The sequence below is a fragment of the Ascaphus truei genome, chromosome 18, assembly GCF_040206685.1.
Source record: "Ascaphus truei isolate aAscTru1 chromosome 18, aAscTru1.hap1, whole genome shotgun sequence".
In the NCBI taxonomy this organism is placed as follows: Eukaryota; Metazoa; Chordata; class Amphibia; order Anura; family Ascaphidae; genus Ascaphus; species Ascaphus truei.
In genome coordinates, this window is record NC_134500.1 from 10,668,692 (window position 1) to 10,694,733 (window position 26,042).

The 26,042-nt window shown below is 43.7% G+C and overlaps 2 protein-coding genes across 3 annotated transcripts in view; one reads left to right on the forward strand and one right to left on the reverse strand.

Annotated features, from left to right (window-relative positions):
- The window catches only part of RPL37A (ribosomal protein L37a), a 359,890-nt gene that overhangs the window by 118,045 nt on the left and 215,803 nt on the right, over window positions 1-26,042 (reverse strand). The gene's annotated exons all lie outside the window — the stretch shown is intronic.
- Window positions 114-23,693, forward strand: LOC142468864 (ras and EF-hand domain-containing protein-like). Of its 2 annotated transcripts, XM_075575492.1 has the most exons (17): window positions 114-1,254; window positions 6,344-6,499; window positions 7,903-7,993; window positions 9,096-9,191; window positions 10,855-10,932; window positions 13,194-13,309; window positions 13,873-13,941; window positions 14,979-15,057; window positions 15,211-15,287; window positions 16,388-16,592; window positions 16,843-16,959; window positions 17,515-17,662; window positions 18,877-18,958; window positions 21,062-21,176; window positions 21,589-21,702; window positions 21,798-21,874; window positions 22,579-23,693. In XM_075575492.1, exons 1-17 carry the CDS (start codon window positions 941-943, stop codon window positions 22,673-22,675), a joined length of 2,031 nt encoding a protein of 676 aa, XP_075431607.1. In that variant the 5' UTR covers window positions 114-940; the 3' UTR covers window positions 22,676-23,693. The 2 variants fall into 2 exon arrangements, with proteins under 2 accessions (XP_075431607.1, XP_075431608.1); XM_075575493.1 differs by lacking the exons at window positions 114-1,254; window positions 6,344-6,499 and adding an exon at window positions 7,414-7,512.

Consider the following 26,042-nt stretch of genomic DNA (forward strand, 5'->3'; position numbering starts at 1 on the left):
CACACCTGGGATAAGGGGACCCTCTGCAACTTCTCACACCTGGACCCTCTGCAACTTCTCACACCTGGACCCTCTGCAACTTCTCACACCTGGGATAAGGGGACCATCTGCAACTTCTCACACCTGGACCCTCTGCAACTTCTCACACCTGGACCCTCTGCAACTTCTCACACCTGGGATAAGGGGACCATCTGCAACTTCTCACACCTGGACCCTCTGCAACTTCTCACACCTGGACCCTCTGCAACTTCTCACACCTGGGATAAGGGGACCATCTACACATTTATTCAATCATCTGCTTTTGGAGGAAGAAAGGATATTATTACACAGACCTTTCTCCATTTGTTCTGGCATATCAAAACCAGAAGACACAAATACAAGTACTCCCCCCCCCCCCCAGCAACACCTACACCCACCCCCTTCCCTGTCTCTCCACATTGGATCAATAACCTGATTTTTGGAGAAGAGGATATATCAATTTTGACCTCTGGATTGTGGATGGTCCTAATCGGATCCTCCCCCCGGTACCATCAGGGATCCTCACTGCATTCCCACCTGAGAGCAGGTGCCCCCTTATATCATTAAAGTATTATTGTAGGGTTTCATATTGATCGGAACCAGGAACAGAACCCGGTATACTCATTAGGTGCAAATGTCATTACATCTCTGACCCATCAGAACCAGAACCTCACTGCTTCTCCATCCAGCACCAGAGACTTCCCCTGGATTAAGGATGCGAGTATATTCTTTTACAAGTGTAATTTTAGCGCTGGTGTTATCTTAAGCTGACATCTGGGTCTATACTCCCGGCCCATTGGATTCAGAACCAGAACAACTATATTGTTAAGCAGCATTCACCTCTCTCCCCGCCCCTTTTGTTTTTGGAACCCCCCCCCCTTTTGGGGGGGAACTCCCCCCCCTGGCCCAGATCCCGGTTCGGATGGGTTCTGCGCAGGATCTGACCCAGCTCCGGAGCCTGTTCTCCGCCTGTGATGTGAACGGTTCCGGCTTGGTGGAGCTGGAGGACTTCGCTGCCGTGTGCAGAGAGCTGGGGGTCCCCCCCAGCCAGGTCCGGACCCTCTTCTGCAAACTGGACGTGGACCGGGACGGGGCCATCGACTTCCAGGACTTCTCGGCCCGGTACGGGGAGGTTTCCGAGGCCCTCAACCTGTCTTCCTTCAGCCCCCCGCTGCCGCCCCCCGCCTGGGAGGAGCTGGAGGCCAGGCTGGGGGGGGAGCTGCAGCACCTGGCCAGGTAAAGAAGTCATTGCATTAAAGTGCATTTATAAAGCAGTGGTACTGTGCTTAAAAGGGCAGCCGCCGGGGCAGGACTTTAACAGTGTGCTCCCCCCCCCCCCAAAAAAAAACTAACCATGCAAATAGCAAAGATTGTGGCTGCTTTGGCAGTGTGTGTTTGTTAATCCAGTGTTTTTCCTCGAGCCTTAGCACACCCTGCCCTGGTCAGCGAGATAGTAAAAGGTAAGGGGGCTCTGCCTGTGCAAACTCTTCTTGAACACACAGGTATTGGACAAAAGGAGGACGTTGCCCCCCTCCCCTGTCTAACTGTAAAAAAAAAATGGACTTGCAAAATGTATATATACTTATCAGACCCCCTTTCCCTTCCTACAGATGTTTTATTTCAATTAAATGCAAGTTGAACACATTTAAATACTTGGGTAAAAAGGCCTCAATCACCCCAGGTCTGGCCCCTTTAAATATGTCACTGGTTCTAGGATAGATTAATCACTCTAAGATTTTGTGCGTTCCCCCTTCCATCCCCCAAAAGTGTACTGGAAGTGCCAATAAAAAGTAGGGATACTGCCTGGTTTAGGGAAAGGGGCATTCATCTTGTTGAACAAGTGGACATTACATAGCGCCTTGTGTACAAAAAGTCACTATATTTATTCATCAATCAGACAGGAAGGGAATATTTGAAATGCATTAAATACATTTGTAATGATGCCAGCTGGTCAGCGGAGCGGGTTAAGAGGAGTTATGGCCGGGAATACAGGTGAAGGAGGATGAGACATGCACTCAAATATCAGGGGTAATAGAGGTGGGGTACTTGGCTGCCGGTGCGCTGGTCCTGGGGAGGTCCTGTAGTCCCAAATGTTCCAGTACAAAGAAGAAGAAGCAGGCACACGGTCTTACTCAAAAGGGGGTTTAATATGCCATAAAGTCCAACGTTTCGGCAGTCTAATACTGCCTTTCGCAAGGTGAAGGCTACCAAACACAAGAAAACAGTCAAAATATATACCACCCCCCGGTGAGGGGTGAGTAACACGGGGGTGGTATATATTTTGACTGTTTTCCTGTTTGGTAGCCTTCACCTTGAGAGAGGCATTATTAGACTGCCGAAATGTTGGACTTTATGGCATATTAAACCTCCTTTTGAGTAAGACGGTGTGCCTGCTTCTTCTTCTTTGTACGGGATACAGGTGGTCAGAGGTGGGGAACTCCAGTTCTCAAGGGTCACCAACAGGTCCGGTTTTCATAATATCTCTGCTTCAGCACAATCGAAGACTCCGCCAGCTCTGCTGAAGCAGGAATATACTGAAAACCTGACCTGTTGGTGGCCCTCGAGGACTGGAATTGCCCAGTGGGCGAGAGGCAAACAACCTAAAAATAAAAGAAAGTGTGTGTTTGTGCCGAGCACACGCGTTTTAAGTGAAACTTCTTTGTCTTTTGTCACAGTGATTTGTATTTGTGATGGCTGTTTTTATAGCGCCGGCGACGCGACCGATGACGTCACCCGTCGCGAAAGTTGCATTTAAAGTTTAGGCGACGTCGCTGGCTACAAGGCCAGTGATGTCAGAAAAGGGGGAGGGCAGAGGGACGGAGAAGCTCTCTGATTGGCCGCAAGGGGAGACCTTCGCCGAAAAAAAATACATCAAATATCGGTGACTACCAGATTTTCGGTAGCTCTGTCGCCGGCGACAATGTATTTGTTTGACGCAGCGGTCGCGTCACCGGCACTATAAGCGCAGCCTTAGGCTCAGACAGGTTGACGGTATTAACCCCTTCACTGCCAAAGGGACCAGCACAGGATGAGCCATCGTGTCCGAGTATTGTGTGGGGTTGTCTCTCGGCCGTCAATTCCTACCGAACGATTGTTATAAGGTCACCCTGTTTAAATATGGAGTCGCCGCGAGTCAACATTTGCACGGCGGAAATTCTCTGCTTAATACGTTTAGCAAGAACAGCTGTGGGTATCCCAAAGCTTATCAGGATATCCCAATACCCCGTGCCCCTGACCTGTTTGTTTCTCTCAGGGCCATATCTACTAAACTGTGATATAGTAATGTATAGGCTGGAAGGGGCCTTTGCAGATTGGCAATGTTTAGCAAGATATGGCCTTTAGTCTTATGCTTTGTGGAATGTGTAACACTTGCAAGAAGCAGCCAACGTGTCCAGCACTGAAACAGTTAAATGCACCAAACTCATGCTCCATGTATCAGAGCAGTTATCCCTGCGGGCCATTGTAACAGCAGCCTGCCTGTGCAATCCTATTACTCAGCTGAGCCCTGTGATACTGCAGATCGTGTATGTTCTTGCACCATGGAGAATGAGAGTGTGTTATACACAGGGACCGGCTTCCTTGTACAAATTACTTTATTTGTGCTGAGCACATTCTTCAATGTGAAACCCTGCCCCAAAGTGCTATTCTGGAGCCATGTTTCTGCACTATGTCGTTGGCCACCCTTATAAATTGGTTTGGAAGAACTGCTTTATAACACCTATATGATCCCTGCAACTTTGGAATCGTTGCATCATCATTGTATTGTATGTCTTTATTTATATAGCGCCATTAATGTACGTAGCGCTTCACAGTAGTAATACACGTGGTAATCAAATAAATAACAGATCATGGGAATAAGTGCTTCAGACATAAAAGTAACATTAAGGAAGAGGAGTCCCTGCTCCGAGGAGCTTACAGTCTAATTGGTAGGTAGGGAGAACATACAGAGACAGGAGGAGGGAGTTCTGGTAAGTGCGTCTGCAGTGGGCCAAGCTTTATGTATCATGTGTCCAGTATTATCCACGGTGCTATTCATATGCTTCCCTGAGTATTGTAGACGTTCTAAGCCCAGGGAGCTTGTTGTTTATTCCATATGTTCCCCGATTTTGAAAAGTTCATGTTTGGGCTGAAAACACAAACAGATCTTGAAATTATTTCATAACAAGTGTTATCACTTCCACCAATAGTTCAAGGTCCTTGGTACAGGATTGGCCAGTAGAAGAGAACCAGGGGTAGCCAACGTCAGTCCTCAAGAGCCACCAACAGGTCAGGTTTTTAGGATATCCCTGCCGATAATCCTCAATCGAAGATTAAGCCACCTGTGCTGAAGCTGGGACGGATTGAGCCACCTGCTGACGCAGGGATATCCTGAAAACCTGACCTGTTGGTAGCTCATAAGGACTGGAGTTGAGAACCCCTGGATAGACACAAAGGTGCCTTATTCAGGAAGATTTCCCCCCCTCCTAATAACAAAATGTCACTTGTACCATTCCTTTGCTTGTCACTGACCTGGAACACGCTTGCTTTCTCACCTGATCACATTTTGGCAAATGCATCTTCCTGTTTGCGCTTTTAACCAGTAAAACCAGTCACGGCAGCTGAGCTGACTCACTTTTTATTGCAAAACCTGAGCATCTATTCTTAGCAGTCATTCCAACTTCAAACCACTAGTGCCACTTCCAGCTGAAGCAGATTGTCACCAATTAGCCAATAGCATTGCTTGTGCTGTGCGTGCTTAATTACTTATGGGATCTATAAATGGTCCATTACAATGGAAAGTGTTTTTTTTTTTAATTATTATTATAAATCTTTGCACTTCTGATCCTATAGCAGTATTGTTGATTACTGAAGACTTAGATCTTGTTAATTTTTCCATTTTTATATTGATATAAAGCTGCTTTCACTGCATTGACCGATAATAATATACAGAAACTTTTTAGCTTTTGTTAACACTGTGAAGATAGATTACAGTACATTTAAACCAGAAGACCACCAACATTAGGATTATAGATCTATTTTTTATTTCATTTCTCTCCCCCCCCTAATCTTTCTCAAAATGATGGATTTGCGAATATGTCAGAGATGATGATAACATGCCGGGGATAATTCTAGTCTTTGGGGGGTGGTGGGAATTCCTTGCACAACTATGCACCCGGACTTTAAACGACCTTTATAAAAAAAAAATTAAAAATCGTATTTTTGCCAAATACCTGTAAGAATGAATCAGCAGTTACTGACTCACACCGCCGCCTAAACAGCAAACAGTCACACAGATGTCAGTGCAGGTATGTGAGTTGCATTGAAGCGGTGTTGGGCAGGCTGGAAGAGTTACACCTGTTTGAAGAAGATAAAGAACTCCCTACCTCCCACATTCCTGGCGATCCCAGTTTCAGCGTGGCTGAGAGCTGCTGCATTTCCAATGTAGACATGTTTCATAAACCTGACTCTGCCTCTCTTCTAAGGAATTGAGCAGCATAACAGGCACCAAAAACATAGATTGTAAGCTCCACGGGGCAGGGACCTGTGCCTGCAAAATGTCTCTGTAAAGCGCTGCGTAAAAACTAGCAGCGCTATACAAGAACATGCTATTATTATTTATTATTATTATAACATTGTTGACAATTTCTGCACACGGAATAGTTTTTTCTGGACAAGGCCTCCCAATGGCTGGTATTTTTGTTGGTGTTGCACACCTTTGTCTTGGTTACGGTCAGTGTGATGCCGCAGGTGAAAGGATAATGTATTGGCACGTGCTCATTTTGAATGCTTAAGCTTTGCTGGCCAAGTAGGATGTGATTTTGGGGTCCCTTCAGTAAACACCGAATCAATAGTAAGTGTATGGTACCATGATCCTTATTCAATATGCTGTATACCGTGTAACCACTTCTCTGTGTCAGGGAGGCGCAGACATCCACGCAAAGGAATAAGGGTGGACCTAACGCAAGAAGAGCTCTCAACTCATGAACTGTGCCCTTTAAAGTTTAAATTGCAACTGAAAAGGACCCATCCCATCTAATTAATTTGTAGGTTTTACTCATTTAAACCACTTTTTGGGCAGTAGAAAGCTACTATATCACAGCTGTAAAGAGGGAGAGAGTAGACCAGCCATAAACTCGCTGTATTTCAAGCTGGTGAACCAAGTTTGGGTTGAAGTGCAGCTTACACCTTGGGCAAGCCTCTTTGTCTCCCTGTGCCTCCAGCCCTTGAGGTATCGGCCTATGGTGCCTGTAACCTTTTAATATAGGGGTAACCTGTGCATTTGTGAGTGTCATTCCTCACTTCCATGGACTACACCTACATTTCTTCATATCTCTTTTAATTGTAGTGATTCCAGGGAGCAGCTGTGCAGCTTCTACCAGGAAATCCAAGTGGCGTCCGTGCCCGGGCTGCTCCCGCAGTACGAGAAGCTGCTGCAGAACATGTCGCATGACTTTCGTGCTCAGAGGCTTAACACCGAGAAGTTGGAATCCATCCTCAAAAGGTTTGTTTATGGGCGGAGGGGGGGCGGGGGGGAAACGTTCCCAGCGATTTAAATCCGGTGATATGATGGAGTTGCATCCAGGATCAAAGCGTCCCTTCACTTATCCTTCCTGCTGAGTAACTATGACAACTGAACTAGGCATGCAGAGGGGGGACCTGACACTAGGACGTGTGTGTGTGTGTGTGTGTGTGTGTGTGTATAGTCGGGGACATTGTAAGTGATGTCATGTCAACAGCACAGCATGGGGGTGGAAGAAAGCAGGCTATCGGAGCAGGCCTTTCCCTTGTCCTTTTAGTATTGTGCTAGACTTCTCACCCCCAGCAGGAATTTGTAAGTATCTTTTTTATTCTTTTTCTTTGCCCGACCCGTCCTTCCCATGCAGTTTAATATGATGTTTTCAGCCTCTTGCAGTGTAAGTGTTCAGAGGTCTGTGCCAAGCAGTGGGCCTCGGCGTGAGAAACCTAGCAGAACTTTTAATCCATGTATAACCCCATAATACACATGGGGTTTTAATTCGGTTTTAGTTTCTTTTGGTTCCTAAATTGGCGCATGTGACATTGTAGAGAACATGTTATTGGCTGTATCGTTGTTGGAGAAATGTAGATTCACCCGGGACTGGGATCCCTTTGATGGGCTAAAAAGGCCCTTCCAAGGAGCACAGAGCTTTTGAAACCTGTGAGTGTACATGGAAGAAAGAGGGGTTCTGCCTGTGCGCCCACATGTAAGACCAGCTTTTTGGTCTATTAACCTGTGATGATTCTAATCATTAAAAAAAACTATATTGCTAAGTTTGATTTGTCCCCATTTAATAGTGAAAATCACACAACAAACAGCAAAGAGAAACAAATGAGCTTGTGTGTGTGTGTGTGTGTGTGTGTGATGTCATCACAAGGGTGAAGAAAGTAAAATGGCGGTGGGCCAGACATATCACAAGAAGAAATGGCCTTCGTTGGTCAAAGATGGCACTCGACTGGATTCCAAGAGACAATAAAAGACCAAGATGACGATCAAAAGTAAGATGGGAGGATGGAATCAGAACGCGTTGGGTTGACGTGGAGAAGAGAGGATGCAACCATAGTATCTGGAATGTCAATTGAGAGGCTTCATCCAGCAGTGGATTGGCGAGGGCTGAAGATTATTATATATAGATATCTATATCTCTTACCTGGAAATTAAGGACCTTACTATAGAAATAATTCCTGATTTTTACCTGTGGGGGTTTGGCACGGATTTTGTGTTTCTTGCAGGAACTCCAGTTGCCAGACTAGATCTGTGACAGGAGATCCTTATCCTTTTCTGGTTTCCCAGAATCCTTCTCTTTTTTTTTTTTTTTTTTTAATGGTTCCTTTACTTCTAAACATTACCCCTGTATATTTCCCTAACCGTTGCCATGTCCTCTTCAGGACCGAGGAGACGACATCCATGCAGATGGCCGAAATGGAAGAAGACGTACAACGTCACTTGGCCAAAATGGAGTGTCAGATACGTGCGGAGGTAGGAGGAAACCACTGAGATTTGATACGTTGTCCCCTTGTACTCCCTCCGCTTGCCCACCTCTAGCTGGATAATGGTCTTATTTATGAAACGTGTTCTTATTGTCCCCTTGTCCTTGTTATATGGGACCGGGCATCAGACATGGGCTATCATGGTCCTACCACAGCAGTCTGTGAATTGAAAGGTGCTAAGTAGGTTTGCAATATTAATATATGATAACGCAGAAGTGCAATCTACCTTTTTTTATGTTGGCAAAAAAATCTGAAATAAATTAGTTTCTGACAAAATATGTGGCAATTTTTTTTACTTTTTGAGACTTGGTGTAAGTTTTAGAAATATAGTGGAATGGTTTCAAATGATACATTGCATGAACAACGTATACATTTTTGTTTTTATACATTAGATTTTCAGATCGTGGATAGAATAAATACTGCAATTAAAGTGTCATCATAATTGTTAATATCCTGGCATGATACAAAGTTGCCATTTCCGGATCAGCACAAGCATGCAAATAATTATAATTGCTCTCATATTAATGTTATATTTACACAATTCTGGCCTCACTCCCAACCCTGCCTTATGGCAATCATGATCTAAATAGGAAATCGCAATAACAAGAAGCAATATTTAACCAACTCATGTCACATGGTCTTGGGTGAGATATATCTCTGTCTCTGTCTCTGTGTTTCCCAACTAGTTTTACTTGACTAGTTAAATAACTAATTAGACTGTAAGTTACCTCTTTTTTAGTGTTTATATACTTGTATGTATTGTAAAACTGTGAGGAAACCACCAGACTTGTTTTGGGGCTCAGGGCGGGAGAAGGAGCGGCTCAGTGAGTAAAGACGGTGACTGGCACTGAGTTTGGAGCAGGGGAACCTGGTTCAATTCCCAGTGTCGGCTTCTTGTGACCTTGGGCAAGTCACTTTGTCTCCCTGTGCCTCAGGCACCAAAAATATAGATTGTAAGCTCTGCGGGGCAGATACTGTGTCTGCAAAATGTCTCTGTAAAGCGCTACATAAACCTAGCGGCGCTATACAAGAACAAACAATTCTAATTATTATTATAGGCCCATTGATGAACTTTCTCATGTATTTTCTAGGGCCATCAGAGACTGGAAGTTACTATCCAGGAGATACAGAGGAAGCACGAGTCTGAGACATCTGACCTCCAGACACGAATTGACAGGATGAAAAAGGTGAAACTTGGCATTCCGTGTTCTCAAGGGTTTTTATTCTATACCACTTTTTTCTACATTAATATGCTGCCATATGAAGCAATCCAACATATTACCAACTCAAAATCCCACTTGTGAGCACAGTCACATATCTTAGACAGGTCTGCAACCCTGCCTCTCTCCCCATTATATCTTAGCATATCTTTGCAGTCAGGGATTCTGGGTAATGACATGCAAATGAGCACACAGTGTCACCTTTTTGCTTCATGTCCATTTTAACATGGGATCCCTATAAGCTTATGCCTGAGACATTACACAGCTTCTCAGCACAGCCTGGGTTTACGGAAGTGCAGAGCCAGTAGAACCTACTCACAGACAGCAGTTTGGACCATATTACTACACACTTCCAAACTTCTAAAGATTATTATGCTTACAGAACGAACCCCTGTCACTAATATCTGCTATTCCTCACTGCCCCAACCCTGATGTTTTCTTAACAAATACTGATGGAAATAAAGATGTACAATACAATGGAAAACCTAGTGTAAGCCCCTACAGTTATGAGGGCTGGTATAAGGCCGTTATTGGCGAGCAGGTCACATCAGTCTGTGTGCTGGGGTTACCTTTTTATATTGATATTCTTAAAAGCAGAGGTAGTTCTGAAAGTTTATGCAGACAGACATTGAAATGTTTATTCTGAAGATAAACAAATCGGCTACAACACAATGAAGAGTTAATACGGTAAAATCGCAGCATCCTTTCCTTGGTTACTGCCGAGGCGTCCAAGTTACATTAATGGACATTCCCAAGGCTTACCCTGACACTCGCGCATTACTCCATGTTACGTTCCCCGAGTGAAACGGGGACCAGGAGCTATGCCAGGGGTGGTCAACGCCAGTCCTCAAGGGCCACCAACAGGTCAGGTTTTCAGGATATCCCTGCTTCAGCACAGGTGGCTCAAACAGTCCCAGCTTCAGCACAGGTGGCTCAATCTTTGACTGAGCCACCTGTGCTGAAGCAGGCATATCCTGAAAATCTGACCCGTTGGTGGCCCTTGAGGACTGGAGTTGCCCACCCCTGTGTTGTGCGTATCTAATGCTACCCTTTGCCTGCCAGTGTGGAATGCAGCACTGTGCTTTATTTCATTACTCAGCCTTAAATTGGATTACTATTATATTTAGCAATCGTTGACAGAGCATAAATACAAATTAGAAAGGAAGAATCTGGGGCAAAAAAAGGTTTCAACATGAAGGGTCACAGCACCCATAGGGTGGCTAGGACTGGTATATTGCAGACAGACAAAATCGGTGGCTACCCAGAAAGCAGTAATATCAACACACAGTATTTTATTGTGGTACAGCAGAGAATATAATGTTTCTGACCTGTTGACCGGTCCAGGTTGTATTCTCGGCTGGTCCACAAATACTAATTATTATAGTCAAACTGCGAGTAGATCTCTATGGTTTGTTTTTGTCACGCACCATTTGTATCTTCCAGAGCATAAATCCAGCCGCTGTGCTGGGGTGTAGGGGATTTATCCGCTGGCTCGGGAACTAGTTCAAAGCCCACTAATGGTTAGAAGAAAATACTCTGGTTTGTGGAAGAGAAGATCTTCCCTGCTCTAGCACGGTGTTTATATGGACGCATAATGACCATTAAATGACTTGTTCATCTTTTCCTGAAGCATAAAGACGAGATGAAAGCCATAGAATCCAAAGAAGAAAGCCTGAAGCTGAAAAACCTCGTCCTCGACCTCTCCCAGGTACGCGCTGCCCTCAAGGAATGAACGCTAAACTGTTGGCCCAGATGAATATACTGTTTTGAGTAGAAAAGGTGTGATTGCTGGCTCTTTGAAGATTGATCCACCTATGCTGAAGCTAGGACTGATTGAGCCACCTTTGCTGAAGCTGGGACTGATCCACCTATGCTGAAGCTGCGACTGATGGACCCATCTTTGCTGAAGCTAGGACTGATTGAGCCTGAGCTCAAGGGGGGGGGGGGATCTTGAAGACTGGAGTTAAGAACCCCAGACTTGTGGTCATAATATCCCATTGAAAGCCCTGATTCACACCCTTCTATGTATATATGTGTGTGTGTGTGTGTGTGTGTGTGTGTAATATATATATATATGTACAAACAAACAAACGCGCAAGCTCCATAGCACGTAATTGAGTAAAATATAAGGTACATTTATTTAAAAAATCAGCAACCCATAACAATGTGCACTTACAGGATTTTAAACAGAACCATTCGTGGGAGAGAACTCTCTATTGTGGTCATGTGCGGTGGTAGGGTGAGTCCCAGGTTTGCAGAGTGGATGTAAACAGCCCAGGTTCACCATGAACCCCTATCCCAAATTGGCAGCAAGATAAAAAGGCATCCAATGCCTTCTCCTGACGAAGTCGCCGCAGTGTGACGAAACGCGTAGAGCTGTGACGTCATCGCGTTCGTGTTGGTGTATTTGGAGTCCCTGGCTTCCCTGCGCTCCGGCTGGCGGTAATTTCAAGTGTTAGCAATCATTGTATGAGAGGGAGCAAAAGACGTGCAGGCATTGGACTAGCTGCCAATTTGGGATAAGGGTTCATGGTGAACCTGGGCTGTTTACATCCACTCTGCAAACCTGGGACTCACCCTACCACCGCAGATGACCACAATAGAGATTTCTCTCCCACAAATGGTTCTGGTTAAAATCCTGTAAGTGCACATTCTTATGGGTTGCTGATTTTTTTCAAATAAATGTACCTTATTTTTTACTATGTTACGTGCTATGGAGCTTGCACTTTTGTTTGTTTTTTTGTTCATAGATTCCAAAAGTGGTTGGCTATACCACTCCCCTTAAAGCTGCAAAGACGCTCCCTGGATCTTCTATTGGGACTATATTTCTCTCTGGATTTTTTGGTTGAGTGGAACATTCATTTTGGATTTTTCCTTTTTTTTTTTTTTTCACTATCACATTATGGTTTGTAGATATTATTAGGTTAAATTGTGGTAATTTTAATTTATTTTAATATTTTAAATATGTTATTATAATTTATCATTTATTAGGGTTATTTCACATCCTCTTTAGCGCTACTTAATTTTTGTGTTGTCTATATCTATATCTGAAAGCTTGGGGTCCAGCAAGGTTCACATCTTTAACTGCTTTTCTGCCCAATGGTTTGGGGGTGAAATGGTGGAGGCCTGCATTGGTCACCCTGTACTGGGTGATGTGGGGGGGAACTTGCTAAGTGACATTTCATGGATCCGGTCACTCGGGGAGTGGAGCGAATGGTTTCCAGCTGGCACGCTTCAACTTGATTCATCATTGTGATCAGTGAAGTGGAGAGCAAAGCCACGGCTTGCAGAATACTTTCTGCTTTTGTTTAGATTCATGTGTGTATGCCGTGTGCACAGTTTGATCTTCATACGCACACTGAACTCCTGAAAGGTTCTGTCCACAGCTATTTAAATCAATATGGTGTGTGAAGCCATTGGTCTCATTTTGTGGTTTGGATCTGGGCCAGCATTGCATAAAAGTGTATTTGCTCATCCACTCTATGACCCCTTGGAATTATGGCTATGGTGCGCTGCAGGAGTCCTGTTATCAAATGTGTCATACTTGCCTAGGATGGAAGCCCAAAACCTTGCCTTGTTACCATCCCCAAACACTGGGTATCAAGAAGGTATAGATCTTCTGTAGAACTTGTAGAGAAACTAGCGCTCTGATTTTGGCAAAGGCCTTCACATCGTGATCTCCGTCATGTAAACTTGAGGAAATTACTTTGTTTCTGTTTTGTGTAGAAAAGGTGTGATTGCAGGCTCTTAGTAGAATTAACTAGGTCTTTTATTCTTAGACTAGAAGTGGGGTAACCTAGTGACAAATGTATTGCCTTCCCATTCTTCTGAATGCATCCTGAGCTATACATTACTCCACAACCCTACATACTGAGTAGAGATTATCCTTATCAAGGTGTGAACCATAGTTTTGCTGGTCTGGCTGTGGTGGTGGTGGTTAATCCATTTTTTTTCTTCTTCACTCTTTAGGAGAACGAGCAGCTGAAGCGGAACTTGCTGGAGACACAAACCAACGTCTCCCTGCTCCACACTGAACTGGACAGATTGAAAAATGACTTCACTGACCAGCACATGCATTTTGAAAGGTGAACGGGAGGATGGGAGCAGTAACATGATCTGTCAGTGATAATTCTAATAACAAAAAATAATAGCTGATTTATACTTCTATTAGAGAGGAAAAATACCCCCAAATCATGTCATATTAATTTTAGGTCATACAGTATTTAAGATGGTGTTACATCAAAATGACCCTCCTAGAGCTGTTTGTGTTGTAGAAGAGATGCATCGTTATGTTTATGTGCGATTTATTATACATTGGCCTTAATGTCCCAATGTGGCATTACCTCGATAATTTCATATGGGTGGTCTTGGTATTAATGGGTCACTAACCCCAAGACGATGCATGAAACGTGACCCGTCCAATTCATCTGCATTCTAATGAAGGCATATTGACCCATTTCCTGCCGGAGGGGCATGGAACACATTGCAGTCATGTCTGGGTAACGTCTTAGCCGCTGGAGGCACTCGACATGCAAAATAAAAATGGCGACCGTCGCAGCCTGCTGCTTTAACCACTGTTCCAGCCTCATTCAGCGTGATGGAATACCGGCTGCTAACGTACTGTATTTGCTTTTCCCCTTTGGCACAGAGAGAGAGACATGCTGAAGACCATGATGGATGAAAGTAGAGGGTACAGCGATCAAATCCATATACTTCAGTAAGTATTCAAATCCTTCGGTGCTCTATAGGGCGGCACCCAGGAGGCCCCTCTGACATACGTTGTATTTTATTGGGTTCTGTTTGTTCCATTTACTTCAGCGGAATTGGGAAGTGATCATTCAAGCGAGATCCTGTGAGATCTCATGAGGTTGCGTGACCTCTGGCACTGAAAGGGTTGAGTGGGCATTTTCAGTCATGTTTTGGTTCTGAAATTTTTTTTCTTCCCAGAACTCCGTTGTGTTTGGATTTGTTTTATAATTCTGGGGGGGAAAATTAGGGCGACATGTAAAATGTTTCTCTAATTGTTTGTTTTTTGTTTTATTTATTTATTTTTTTATGTTCAATTACATTATTTATTTAAAAATAAGACCTGAAACGAGCAACAACAAAAAATACAAACGTGAATCGGGAGGTGAGCCTTTCTCGCCCGTAATTCAACTCTATCTTCGAAGTTCTCATTTCAAAATGTGCCCATTCTTAGTACGTATAGCAATCCCATAGAAATGTTGTTTCTAAGTTAGGGACAAGGAAAAAGGAATGTTGTTCATGATAAAGGCAGGTCTGCCCTGGTACGTTTCTGATCTCTGAACTCGTGTCAATGGGCATTTAAAATAAAAAATGAAAAAACGTCTGCCGGCACATATGAGAGAGATGTCGGCCAGAATAAGGACGTCCACAAGATGTAAAAGAGAAAACAAGGCCCTAAATCAGGGGTGGGCAACTCCTGTCCTCAAGGGCCGCCAACAGGTCAGGTTTTCAGGATATCCCTACTTCAGCACAGGTGGCTGCTTCGACTGAGCCACTCATTGAGCCACCTGTGCTGAAGCAGGGACTGATTGAGCCACATATGCTGAAGTTGGGACTGATTGAGCCATCTATGCTGATGCTGGGATATCCTGAAAACCTGACCTGTTAGTGGCCCTTGAGGACCGGAGTTGCTAACACTTGCCCTTAATAGTCATATTAGGAAATGTTACGACACTGGAAAAGTCCTATTGGACACTGAAGTGTTTTTACACGTTTCACCTTTTGCAGTGAAGCCAACAAGTCTTTGTACGACAGCAACGACAGCATGCGGTCCGCTCTCGTAAACATCGATAACGACAGGAAGCGGGTAAGTCATCGGCGTTTATCTTTTTCTTTTGGCAGCCAGAGCGCACAGAGTTACACCGATCTTGTTCCCTTTCTTCATTTCCTTAACCCAATGCTGGCAGCAAAAGGGGTTTGATTTCCCTGCTGCTGATTGATGCTCTATTTCATCCTCCAGCACTCCTCTCCCAGTCGCCACAGTTTGTCCGACAGAACGAGCCACAGTGAGCAGCTGCCTGTGATCACCTACAGCAGGTAAGATATATTGATGATGTACAGGGGTGCTGTGCTTGAGTACAATAGATGCGCATTCCTGCTTCAGTTGTCGAAGTGGCAAAAAAATAAAAAAGTGTTCAGAGTCTATATATCAGTGTCTTCAGCTCAGACCAGGACTATTTTATTAAATGTGTTGTGTTTTGTTGATTCTGTGCCTATTATTGTAGCTTATATCATTAAAATTAAGTTTTAAACCATTCACGTCACGAGTGCATGTATGCAGAGCTTGCCCCTTTGTGCCCCCCTACCAGTAAATTCACCTGCTTGCCCCTTGACATTCTTTATACGCACATCTATCTAGCTGAGCAGGAGTTTCCTCCCTAATATTGCACAGTTGTTTGTACCCTATTTTAGAACGAATGATACAATAGTGATGCAGTAAACTTGTGAGTCTTCCATTATCGTTTTATAAGAAAGTGGAACTATATGTCTCGCCATCTAATGACTATTGTGGTGGGGCTCAGGGATTGTAACTAAAAAAAAAAAAGTACTCTACTTTCTACTCCATTGGATCCGCCACTCTTTGATCACCTCGTTACTTCTCTTTAAGAGGGAAGCGTTTTCAATCCAGCTTCCAAAAGGTTTAAAAACAGAAATGTTTGGCTCCATTTAAATAATTTCTAATAAAGATGCTGTCGTTAAGGGGTTAATTCGTGAAGCCAATTTATCGATAACCGAACTCGTGATTTCGTGTTGCTTTGATATTTAATTACAGCTGCATGTCGTTTTTTAAATATTGGTCTGCCGTCCTGTAAAATGTTGGTCTTGTAACTTCAGGATGAAAGACAGTGCTATAATAGGAGAGGAGTGTTCATGAGGTTATGCTGGTCTTTGACGTGGAAGACGGAAGCATTTAAAGTGCAGGCTTTTTCTGACATTGGGCAAGCTGTTTCATCTCTAACAACTTTAGATACTAACACTGAGATGAAAGAATTGCTTCCCTTTTTACTCCAAGTACATGACTGCATGCACTCTGTTTTATGAGAATAAATTAGAAATATATATATATATATATATATATATATATATATATATTACTTTCCCATTTTGTGTTCATCACACACTGAATTTTCCTCTAGTTATGCCACTGACGACGATCCCTACAGGAAGTTGTCTGATGTAGCCTCGTGGGCTGATAAATGTCTGGACAGCGGCGTGTCTCTGCCACAAAGCCTGGGGTACAGTGATGAGGATGGCTGCCCCAGTGAATTTGGGAGTGAGCACAGCAACAGCTCGGGAGAGGCATGGGGAGGCAGCGTCTCCAACGTGAACTCGGACATGGAGGTAACCGGTTTATATTTTCCCGATGGCCGTTTCTCTAGGTAGGAGACAGGTGGCAGCCTTTAGTATTGTATGAATATATTTATTTTTATTAATAAATAATATTCTAAAATAAAGCGCGTATATAAAATATTTCCAGCGCAGTATTGATCTAATACCATCCAAAAATTACAAGTCCAATGAGAGTTTTAGTATACACTATTATGCTTCATGCATTGATCTTCATAGATTTGCCTCTTCCTAATTTTACCAGGCGCTGGAGGCGAAGACAGAGGTAGACGGGAAGCCGAGAAGGAGCCCGTCCCGACCCGTTAGCCGCAGTGGCTCTTCAGCTTCCTCGAGGAGGCGACTTCCAGCTTTTTCACCCAGAGTGAGTAATAAAGAAATGATACGTTCACCAAGGTTATCAAATGCACCGTCCGGGAAAAGCGTTTGCATCCCTAAACTCCCTCCAGGTTATTGAGATATTACATTATTTGCAAAGCGTCTGGCTCTAATGTCTGCCGTGAGGCAGGGGTGCTCAAACCAGTCCTCAAGACCCAACCCCCCAACAGGTCAGGTCCCTGCTTCAGCACAGGTGGCTCAGTTTTTGACTGTGTCACCTGTACTGAAGCTGGGATATCCTTAACCTGACCTGTTCGTTGACCACTGCTGCTATAGGATAGAAACATTGTGACCACCTTTACAAAGTGTTCCTCTTTAATATAGGAAGCACATGGCATGGGCATTATTCTTAATTATATGTATCTGTGCAGAAATATACATTGCCCTCGCTTGTGTATATAATGTACATACAGTATGTATGTAAGTGTATTGACCAGCTTTATTCTGCATCAGTAAGCCAAGATGAGTTGGCTTGCTCATATTTTGGGGGAATGCCTGGCGTTGGGTGTAGGGGCTTATTGTCTGTTTCTGTTCCCCACAGAAAGAAGGGGTAACAATGGAAGAGGTTTCTCAGGCTGCCAGTCCAATATACAGGCTGGTGCTCGCTGGAGACGCCGGCTCCGGGAAATCCAGCTTCCTTCTAAGACTGTGTTTGAACGAGTTCAGGGGAGACATTCCCACCACATTAGGTTGAGTGGAATTGCTTCTACCATTTATTAATATTACTTTCCATGGACTTTTCTGCCCTTATCTCGTCACGTAGGGGTTTTACATTCCAATGGGTTTGGGCACCAGTAAAGAACATTCCAGAATGGAAACCACTGTAGTGCTGGTCTGCAATTCTTTGTAATTTAGGAAATGTATTCCCATCGGGTTATTATGCCACGCATCGGGTTATTATGCCACGCATCGGGTTATTATGCCACGCATCGGGTTATTATGCCACCCATCGGGTTATTATGCCACGCATCGGTTTATTATGTCAGGCATCAGTTTAATATGCCACGCGTCGGTTTAATATGCCACGCGTCGGTTTAATATGCCACGCGTCGGTTTATTATGCCACGCGTCGGTTTATTATGCCACGCGTCGGTTTATTATGCCACGCGTCGGTTTATTATGCCACGCGTCGGTTTATTATGCCACGCGTCGGTTTATTATGCCACGCGTCGGTTTAATATGCCACGCGTCGGTTTAATATGCCACCCGTCGGTTTAATATGCCACCCGTCGGTTTAATATGCCACCCATCGGTTTAATATGCCACCCATCGGTTTAATATGCCACCCATCGGTTTAATATGCCACCCATCGGTTTAATATGCCACCCATCGGTTTTGAGCAATGAGACCATGTCGTCTTTTTTTTGTGAAAGGGGGGAAGAGACGCTGACAAATGGGGGGGGATGAGCGAGAGAGATGGGTGGACGGTGGGGGGGACAGGGTTGGGGTTCCCCAGAATTTCACAATCTAATTCTAGGGTTTCTTAACCAAAAAAAATGGTTGAAAAGCACTGCTTTTTTTTTATACCCCATTATAATTTTTTTGATTTCTATGAAATCATCCAATGCTGTTTTGTTTTGGAACATGGTTCATTTATACCCATCCTATGTCTCTCCCCCCCCACCCCCCCCCCCTTCCTATTCCGAAAGGAATACTGTACATTTATTTCACCAAGAAGCACAATCCGACCTTAAACCTTGAAACTTTCGGCCTGACTGTTCTGTTGGTTTTTCCAACTCTGGACACTTCAGATCCCTTTTATCATTAGCAGCATGGTTGGCTTTGTTCTCCCTTTTCGGTTCCACGTCTCTCCCGCAGACCCCCTTTCCTGTTGAGCCATCTCTTGGCTCCCCACTTGCTGTGAACATGGGTTGACTGTGAATCCTTCTTCTGTTGTCTTTAGGGGTTGACTTTCAAATGAAGAAGCTCCAAGTTGATGGGGAGCACACAACGCTGCAGATCTGGGACACGGCTGGTCAGGAGAGGTACCGGCAATCTTTCAAAATGTTTTCCTACGTGCTCTGATAAAGATACTGTGTGCAAAAATAGCCACAACTATCTACAGTAAGTCAGTCTGGGTATTTTTAAACAGGCAATCCAAGCAGCTGGAAAAAAATAATATATAAATATATATATATATATATATATATATATATATATATATATATATATATATATATATATATTATTATTATTATATATATTATAATTATTATTATTATTATTATTATTATTTCAGCTGCTTGGATTGCCTGTTTAAAAATAAATATATATATATATATATATATATATATATATATATATATATATATACAGTGTTCGACAAACCTATACATTTGCTCGCCCCGGGCGAGTGGATTTAACATCGTGGCGAGCTCCTATTGGCCCAAGCAGCACACGTGTGGTACTAGGTGGCGAGTAGATTTTTTTGTATTTATTTATTTATTTATTTTTTAAACAGGCAATCCAAGCAGCTGGGGAAAAAAATAACAAACAAAAAAAAATTATTATATATATGTATATATATATAATTATTTTTTTTATATATATATATATATATATACCATAATACTGAGTTAAGTTATGGTGAGTAAAAAAAGTGACAAAAACCCTCCACAGGAAAGCAAATACAACTGTATGCTCATTTGCATGTCTTAGGCAGGTCTGCAACCCCGCCTTTCCCCATTATCACCCAGCATATATATATATATATATATATATATATATATATATATATATATATATATATATATATATATATTGTTTTTAATATATGTCGCCTTTGATTTACCTTTTGTTGAAAACTAATTACCTAAGCTGCTGATCGATTGGTTCTCCCGTGTTCTATCAGCAAATATCCTCTTTCTCACGGTTCACTAAATGGCCGCCTTGCAGTTTCAAATCAATCCTTCAGTCAGTGTAACTCAGCAGCTACAATGTATTCTTATATTAGCACGGTGACATTATCTATTGTTACAGTTTATAACTAAAATTGCTGGGAACATTGGCAACGTGTGTTGCAAACATCTTGCACCGCTGGGGAAGTGTGTTTAAAACCTGCTATAGAAATCAAAGGATGCTCTGTATATTAAAACTCATCAAAAATAGCAGTAAAAGTTGAATTTTAAAATAAAAAAAGGGTAATCATTATCTAATACTACAGATTTATTTAACAAAACACACACAGGATATTGCTGGGATTGCTCCTTTTTTAAAGCGGCAATCGTCGCTGCTTGGTGGTTTTATGTGTAATTTATTTTCCGTGGTTTGAACTGGGCGGTTTCCTGGAGCTGACCATGCTGTTCTCGGCCCCGGAGACTTCTCGGTTACCCAGATACCCACCGGGGAAGTTACCGGTAATTCTTCTCCCACCGGGGGGGTGGGGGGGAAAGCCGCCACATATCGCACCAGTGGGAAGCTTTAACTTCAGCAACCTATTGGATGGCCATTTAAAGTATTGAGTTGAGTATTTTGATGAAACCGGATTGATTTATCTCCGGTTCTAATCATGTAGAAACCCCCCAAAAAACGGCTTGCACTTGTAACATTAGAAGCGTGATACGTGCTGCTGATTGCTTGTTGGAGAGAATTTGAGCGCTTAATTCTCATGTAATGAATATATTGTTAGTGGAGTAGAAGCTGTTCCACCTGCCTCTTTTTGGGGGGGATTTTTTTTGGATTCTACACCCCCCCCCCCCTTTTGTGTTTTAATTAATTAATTAATTTTTTTTACATGGGAAGTGGGGGGAGGATCTACGAAGCCAATTTCAGCTCCGGGGAGGCTTCTGGCTCCCGCGACACTTTACCAGGGAGGTGCCGCTGGTAGCATCCCCTCCTTGGAGAAACAAAGTGGCGTTTAAATTACCCCGTGTTACGCCGGCCAATGGTAAGCTGCAAGCTGTCGCAGCTTCCTATTGGCCTGCGTGATGGTGGATATTTAAATACCAGGATGTAACCGGTGGCACCTTCTCAGTTACGTATCTCAGGGGAACTGAAATGAACGTGGTTCAGCTTTATGTATGTATGTATGTATATACAGTATATATTATAGCGCTGCTTTAATCAGATTTCATGTCTCCGTGCCCAAGGTTCCGCAGCATAGCCAAGTCTTATTTCCGTAAGGCACATGGCGTTCTGCTAGTGTACGATGTCACTTCGGAAAGGAGCTTTCTCAATGTCCGGCAGTGGATCGATGAGATCAGGGTAGGTAAAAGATTTTGTTGCAATTTATTGAATTAACCATCATCTGCCCATGTAAGGTAGAACAATGCACACCTTTTTGTACAATATGGGTAATATTAGAAGCCACAAGTTCCATCCAGAACACCACTTTCCCCCACCAAATGTGATGGTTATTAATAAGTCTACTGCATTCTCAACGAGTTATGTTTTAAGAAAAACCTCCTTACTTGTTTTCCTATTAACAGATTGTGTATGCCAGGGACGGTGAAATAGTAACGTGGGATAATGCTAATAAATAGTGTCACTCTGCACATAAATGCTCTAATGATGAAACCCCAGACTTCCTGGCCCTTTTGAATACGCCTTTGCTTATTTTCCCAGTATGTAGAGTTATGCCACACAAATATGTCATCCACGTCTTGTCTCGTTAAAGGACTCCTCTGAGAAAGCGATTCCGGTCATGCTGATTGGCAACAAAATTGACCTGAGGGCGGCAGAGACCAAACCGGACACCATCCACACTTCAATGGGGGAAAAACTGGCAATGGTGAGTGGGTGAAACCATCGTCCGATTGGAAAGAGAATGCACGGGCCGTTTATTGGACAAACACTTAGTCCGTGTCTCGTGTCCCTTTTTCCTAGGCTTACAGCTCCCTCTTCTGTGAGACCAGTGCAAAAGATGGCACCAATGTAGTGGAAGCCGTTCTTCACCTTGCGAGGTGAGTTGGCGTTGAGGGACGGGTGTAATTCATGCCTCAATCTAAGCTTGTTGGTTAGAGGGAACAGTCCCACTTGTAAGCAAGTGAAAATTGGACGAAAAGGGCAGATAAAGATGACGGAAGCACGTTGCCGGGGGATGGGCACACTGGGTCACGCTCAACGCTGTGGGACATGATTCACTCAAAAGGGAAGAGCAATAGAAAGTCAAAGCATGGCCAACTTTATTCTTACAAACAGGCTTTCAAATTAATTAAAGCTGCAGTCCCACTTGGAACCAAATGAAAGGATGCTTTCCGCTACTGCAGAGGTTGCCAACTCTAGTCCTCAAGGGCCACCAACAGGCCTGGTTTTCAGGATGTCCCGGCTTCAGTCAAGACTGAGCCACCTATGCTGAAGCCCGGGATATCCTGAAAACCAGTCCTGTTGGACTAGAGTTGGCCACCCCTAGTCTAGTGGGGTTTTTGTGTGCGAGAGCTATCACTATATATATTGAAGTGGAGTAAGAAACAGGGCACATTAGTTCCAATGAAAAGAACAGTCTTCCACTTTCCAAAGAAACCGAGCTAGAGGCGGAGTGAAGATGTCTGTGTTTTAATTGGGGGAAAAACAATGATTATATTTTATCACCCCTTAAATGTGCGTCTGCCTGCATGGGATGTTGCTATAAGCAGAGCTTCTTTTTCTTTCTTTTCGTACCGTCCAGAGAAGCGAAGAAATCTGCAGACCTCGGGGAGGAAAGTTCGGAGCCAGTGACCAAGCTCAGTATCCCAGACAAGAAATCCAATTGCTGCAAGATTTAAGCCGATCCCAAAACTGGGACACGCACAGCACCGTCCAGAACAAATATGAAGGATTAAACGCAGACGGGTCCAGACAAGCTTTTTTTTTTTTTTTTAAAAAAAGGTCAGAAATGCGCTGGGAAGACTTTTTGTTTTCGTTCCTTATAAAGAAGACCCGGTTTGGAAGGAGACACGGCCGCCCGTTTCTCGCCGTAGAAGCTAGAAAATAGGACGGTTTTCAAGTTGCAATAACGTGTTTTTTTAGTGTCTAAATGTAACATTTTTCCAGGAAGCTTTTTCCCCACCGTTGCGTGTCTATCACACGCGTGTAAGCGTTCTGCAGAACATCCTCAAACACGCGTGGGCACACAGTATTTGAAGTTTTAACATACTTGCACCTCATAGTTAAGCGTTTTCTGTCGGGATCAGTGTTGGTGAAACTCCACTACCAAAGACCAGTCACTTGTAATGGTTAACCCAGAGGGTTCTCTACTCCCAGTCCACAAGACCCCCCCCCCCTCTCTCCAAACAGGTCAGGTTTTCAGGATATCCCTGCTTCAGCACAGGTGGCTGTCAAAGCTGAAACTGATTGATTCGCCTGTGCTGAAGCAGGGATATCCTGAAAACCTGACCTGTTGGGGGAAGGGGTCTTGAAGACTGGGGTAGAGAACCCCTGGTTAACTGTTTGTGTACATATTATTATTATTTTTTAACATGGTGATTTTGCTTGTTTTGTCCAGAATTAGAACCTATTTAAAGCGTGGCAAAACAGTTGACAAATAACACTCCTCTGTGAGGCTTTTAAATGTACTATTTTTCCTACTTGGGGTATTTATTATAACACGAGGGTGGTGTTTAAAATTCACATTTAATGTTAAATAACAGATGTCTTTGCAGAATTGCATCAAAATAATGCGTTTGTAAATGTTTTTAGGTAATTATATACAAGACTGTAACGGAAGGTGAATGCACTCGCCATCTTTCGTGTGATTTTTTTTATTTTTTTAAGAAAAAAATAAAGATTTTATTTCTTATAGGACATTGCGTGACCATTCATGTCCCCAAATGGATGATTTGAACACCCCAGCCACTGTTCTGAGGGGTGACTGCTGTTGCAGTCTTAGACCGTGTAAATACTGCAAGCTCAATGAGGCAGGCCATAGATCGCCCGACAAGTTTTGTTTTTGTCGCGTGACGGACGGGTCACGTGGGCGGTTCAGCCAATGAGGGCTAACCGCTCACGTGATGTCACTGCCACGCCTCCCCATCACTCGGCCGACAGGCGCGCGTGACGCCATGCGCTCCGGCACGCGTGCCCACTATATCCGAGGCCTTAGGCCCAGATCCAGAGGTTCGTTATTTACTTGGGATGCTAACATAACACCTCGTTAAGCATTAGTGGGTAACTTACCCTCACAGCTCAATAACGCAGTGTTAGGTGCTCTTGTCCGCTGGTTGGGTTAAGTATAACACACTTTGGTGTTGATTTCCCCTTACAACACATCCACACTGATTTGTTACACTTAACGTCGGGATTTAACGTGACGGTGGGTAAGTCCTAGCTAAGCGTAATGTTGCTCACTTCTAGACCATGAAATCGGGATTTAAAGCTGCATTTCAAGCAATATCCTACATGTATTTTTTTTTTTTAATAAATCAGTTCTGTTCTATGAGAAAATGCTTGTAGCATTAATTTTTTTTTATTTTTTATGTATTATAAAAAAAATACATACATATTATAATGTAACAAGTCACATCCCCTTCCTCTTGTGAGACAGGCTCTGGCACACCCCTTGTTGAGCCGCGCCCTATCTCTAGCAGTACACCAATTGTATCTTGTGACTGCCTGGTCACATGATCTTCCCCACAGAACTTTGCATCTTTGGTCCTCTTCTGCTGCACTGACTGGGATTTAGTGATCCCCCCGGTCCAAATCTTTGTCGATCGATCGGCAGCTTAGCTAATCACTTGTCAGTGTGTACATTGTATTGATGCACATGTTGAATGGGGGGGGGAATTTTTTTCTTTTTCTAAACGGCAGCTGGAACTGCTGCTTTAACTAACATAGCGTTACTTAGTTCTGTACCTCTCCTTTCCACTTTAATTCAGGGTCTGGATGAGATCAGTGCCATCTTTTAGGTACAATACACTTTACGTGATGTCATTTAACATTAGCGCAAGGTGATGCTAACTTAACTTAGGCTGAAGGAGCAGCTCAGTGAGTAAAGATGCAAACTCTGATAACCATGGCACCGAGGGTAAATCATGGGAACCTGGATTCAGTTCCCGGTGTCGGCTCCTTGTGATCTTGGGCAAGTCACCTTATCTCCCTGTGCCTCAGGCACCAACACAATTGTAAGCTCTGCGGGGCAGGGACGGCATCTACAAAAACTCTAGGTACAGCGCTGCAGACACTGTCAGCGCCATACAAGAAAAACTATTACCGTATTTCCTCGATTGTAAGACGCACCATCGATTTGGCCCTTACAATCGAGGAAAATTTAATTTTCTGTTACCATGAAGCGGGCGGCGGCGGCGGCGGCAGGAGAGGTCCCACGTCTGCAGATGGTTGAAGATGGACAGCGGGTGGGTGTGCGGCAGCAGGACAGGTCCAAAATCTGCAGGTGAATGAAGATATGAAGACAGCTGGCGTGCGGTGGGGTGCGGCGGCAGGAGATCATAATTGCAGGAGAGCTGAGCAGGAGCAGAGCGGCACAGGGGAACGGCTTGGGAGGTGCACACTGTAACCAGAAGTCAGACACCGGTCAACTTCCGGTGTTAGTGTGCACCTCCCAAGCCACTCTGCTCCTGCTATTATGATCTATTAGCCGCCTCCACCACCGCACGCCCGCTGTCTTATCTTCATTCACCTGCAGACTTGTGACTTGTCCTGCCGCCGCCACCGCACTCCCGCCTGCTGCCATCTTCAACCATCTGCAGACGTGGGACCTCTCCTGAAACATGTTAAGTGAAAAGAGGGGTTTAGTACTGTAGACACTCTTTTTAATACATTGATTCTAAGACGCACCCCGATTTCAGACATGTGAAAATCGAAAAAAAGGTGTGTCTTAGAATTGAGGAAATAGGGTAATATAACATGGCGTTACACAAGTTGTTTTGCATGCAATCAGCTTTGCGATATACGTTAACCTCAAAGGGAGCCATCAGTGCTAATAATTCATAATGTACCATGATCAATGAGTTCAATCTGTATCTGGGCCCTAATGTATTATATTAGATTTTATTTTCACTTTAAAGAGCTTTACCTGTTTAAAATAAATATTTCTCTCCCCCTTTCACCACTGGTAGGAAGCAGGTCTCCAGGGGGCTAAACATCATTCATTTCAGCTCACTAGACCCCCCCTGCTGGCCAACATACTTACATCAG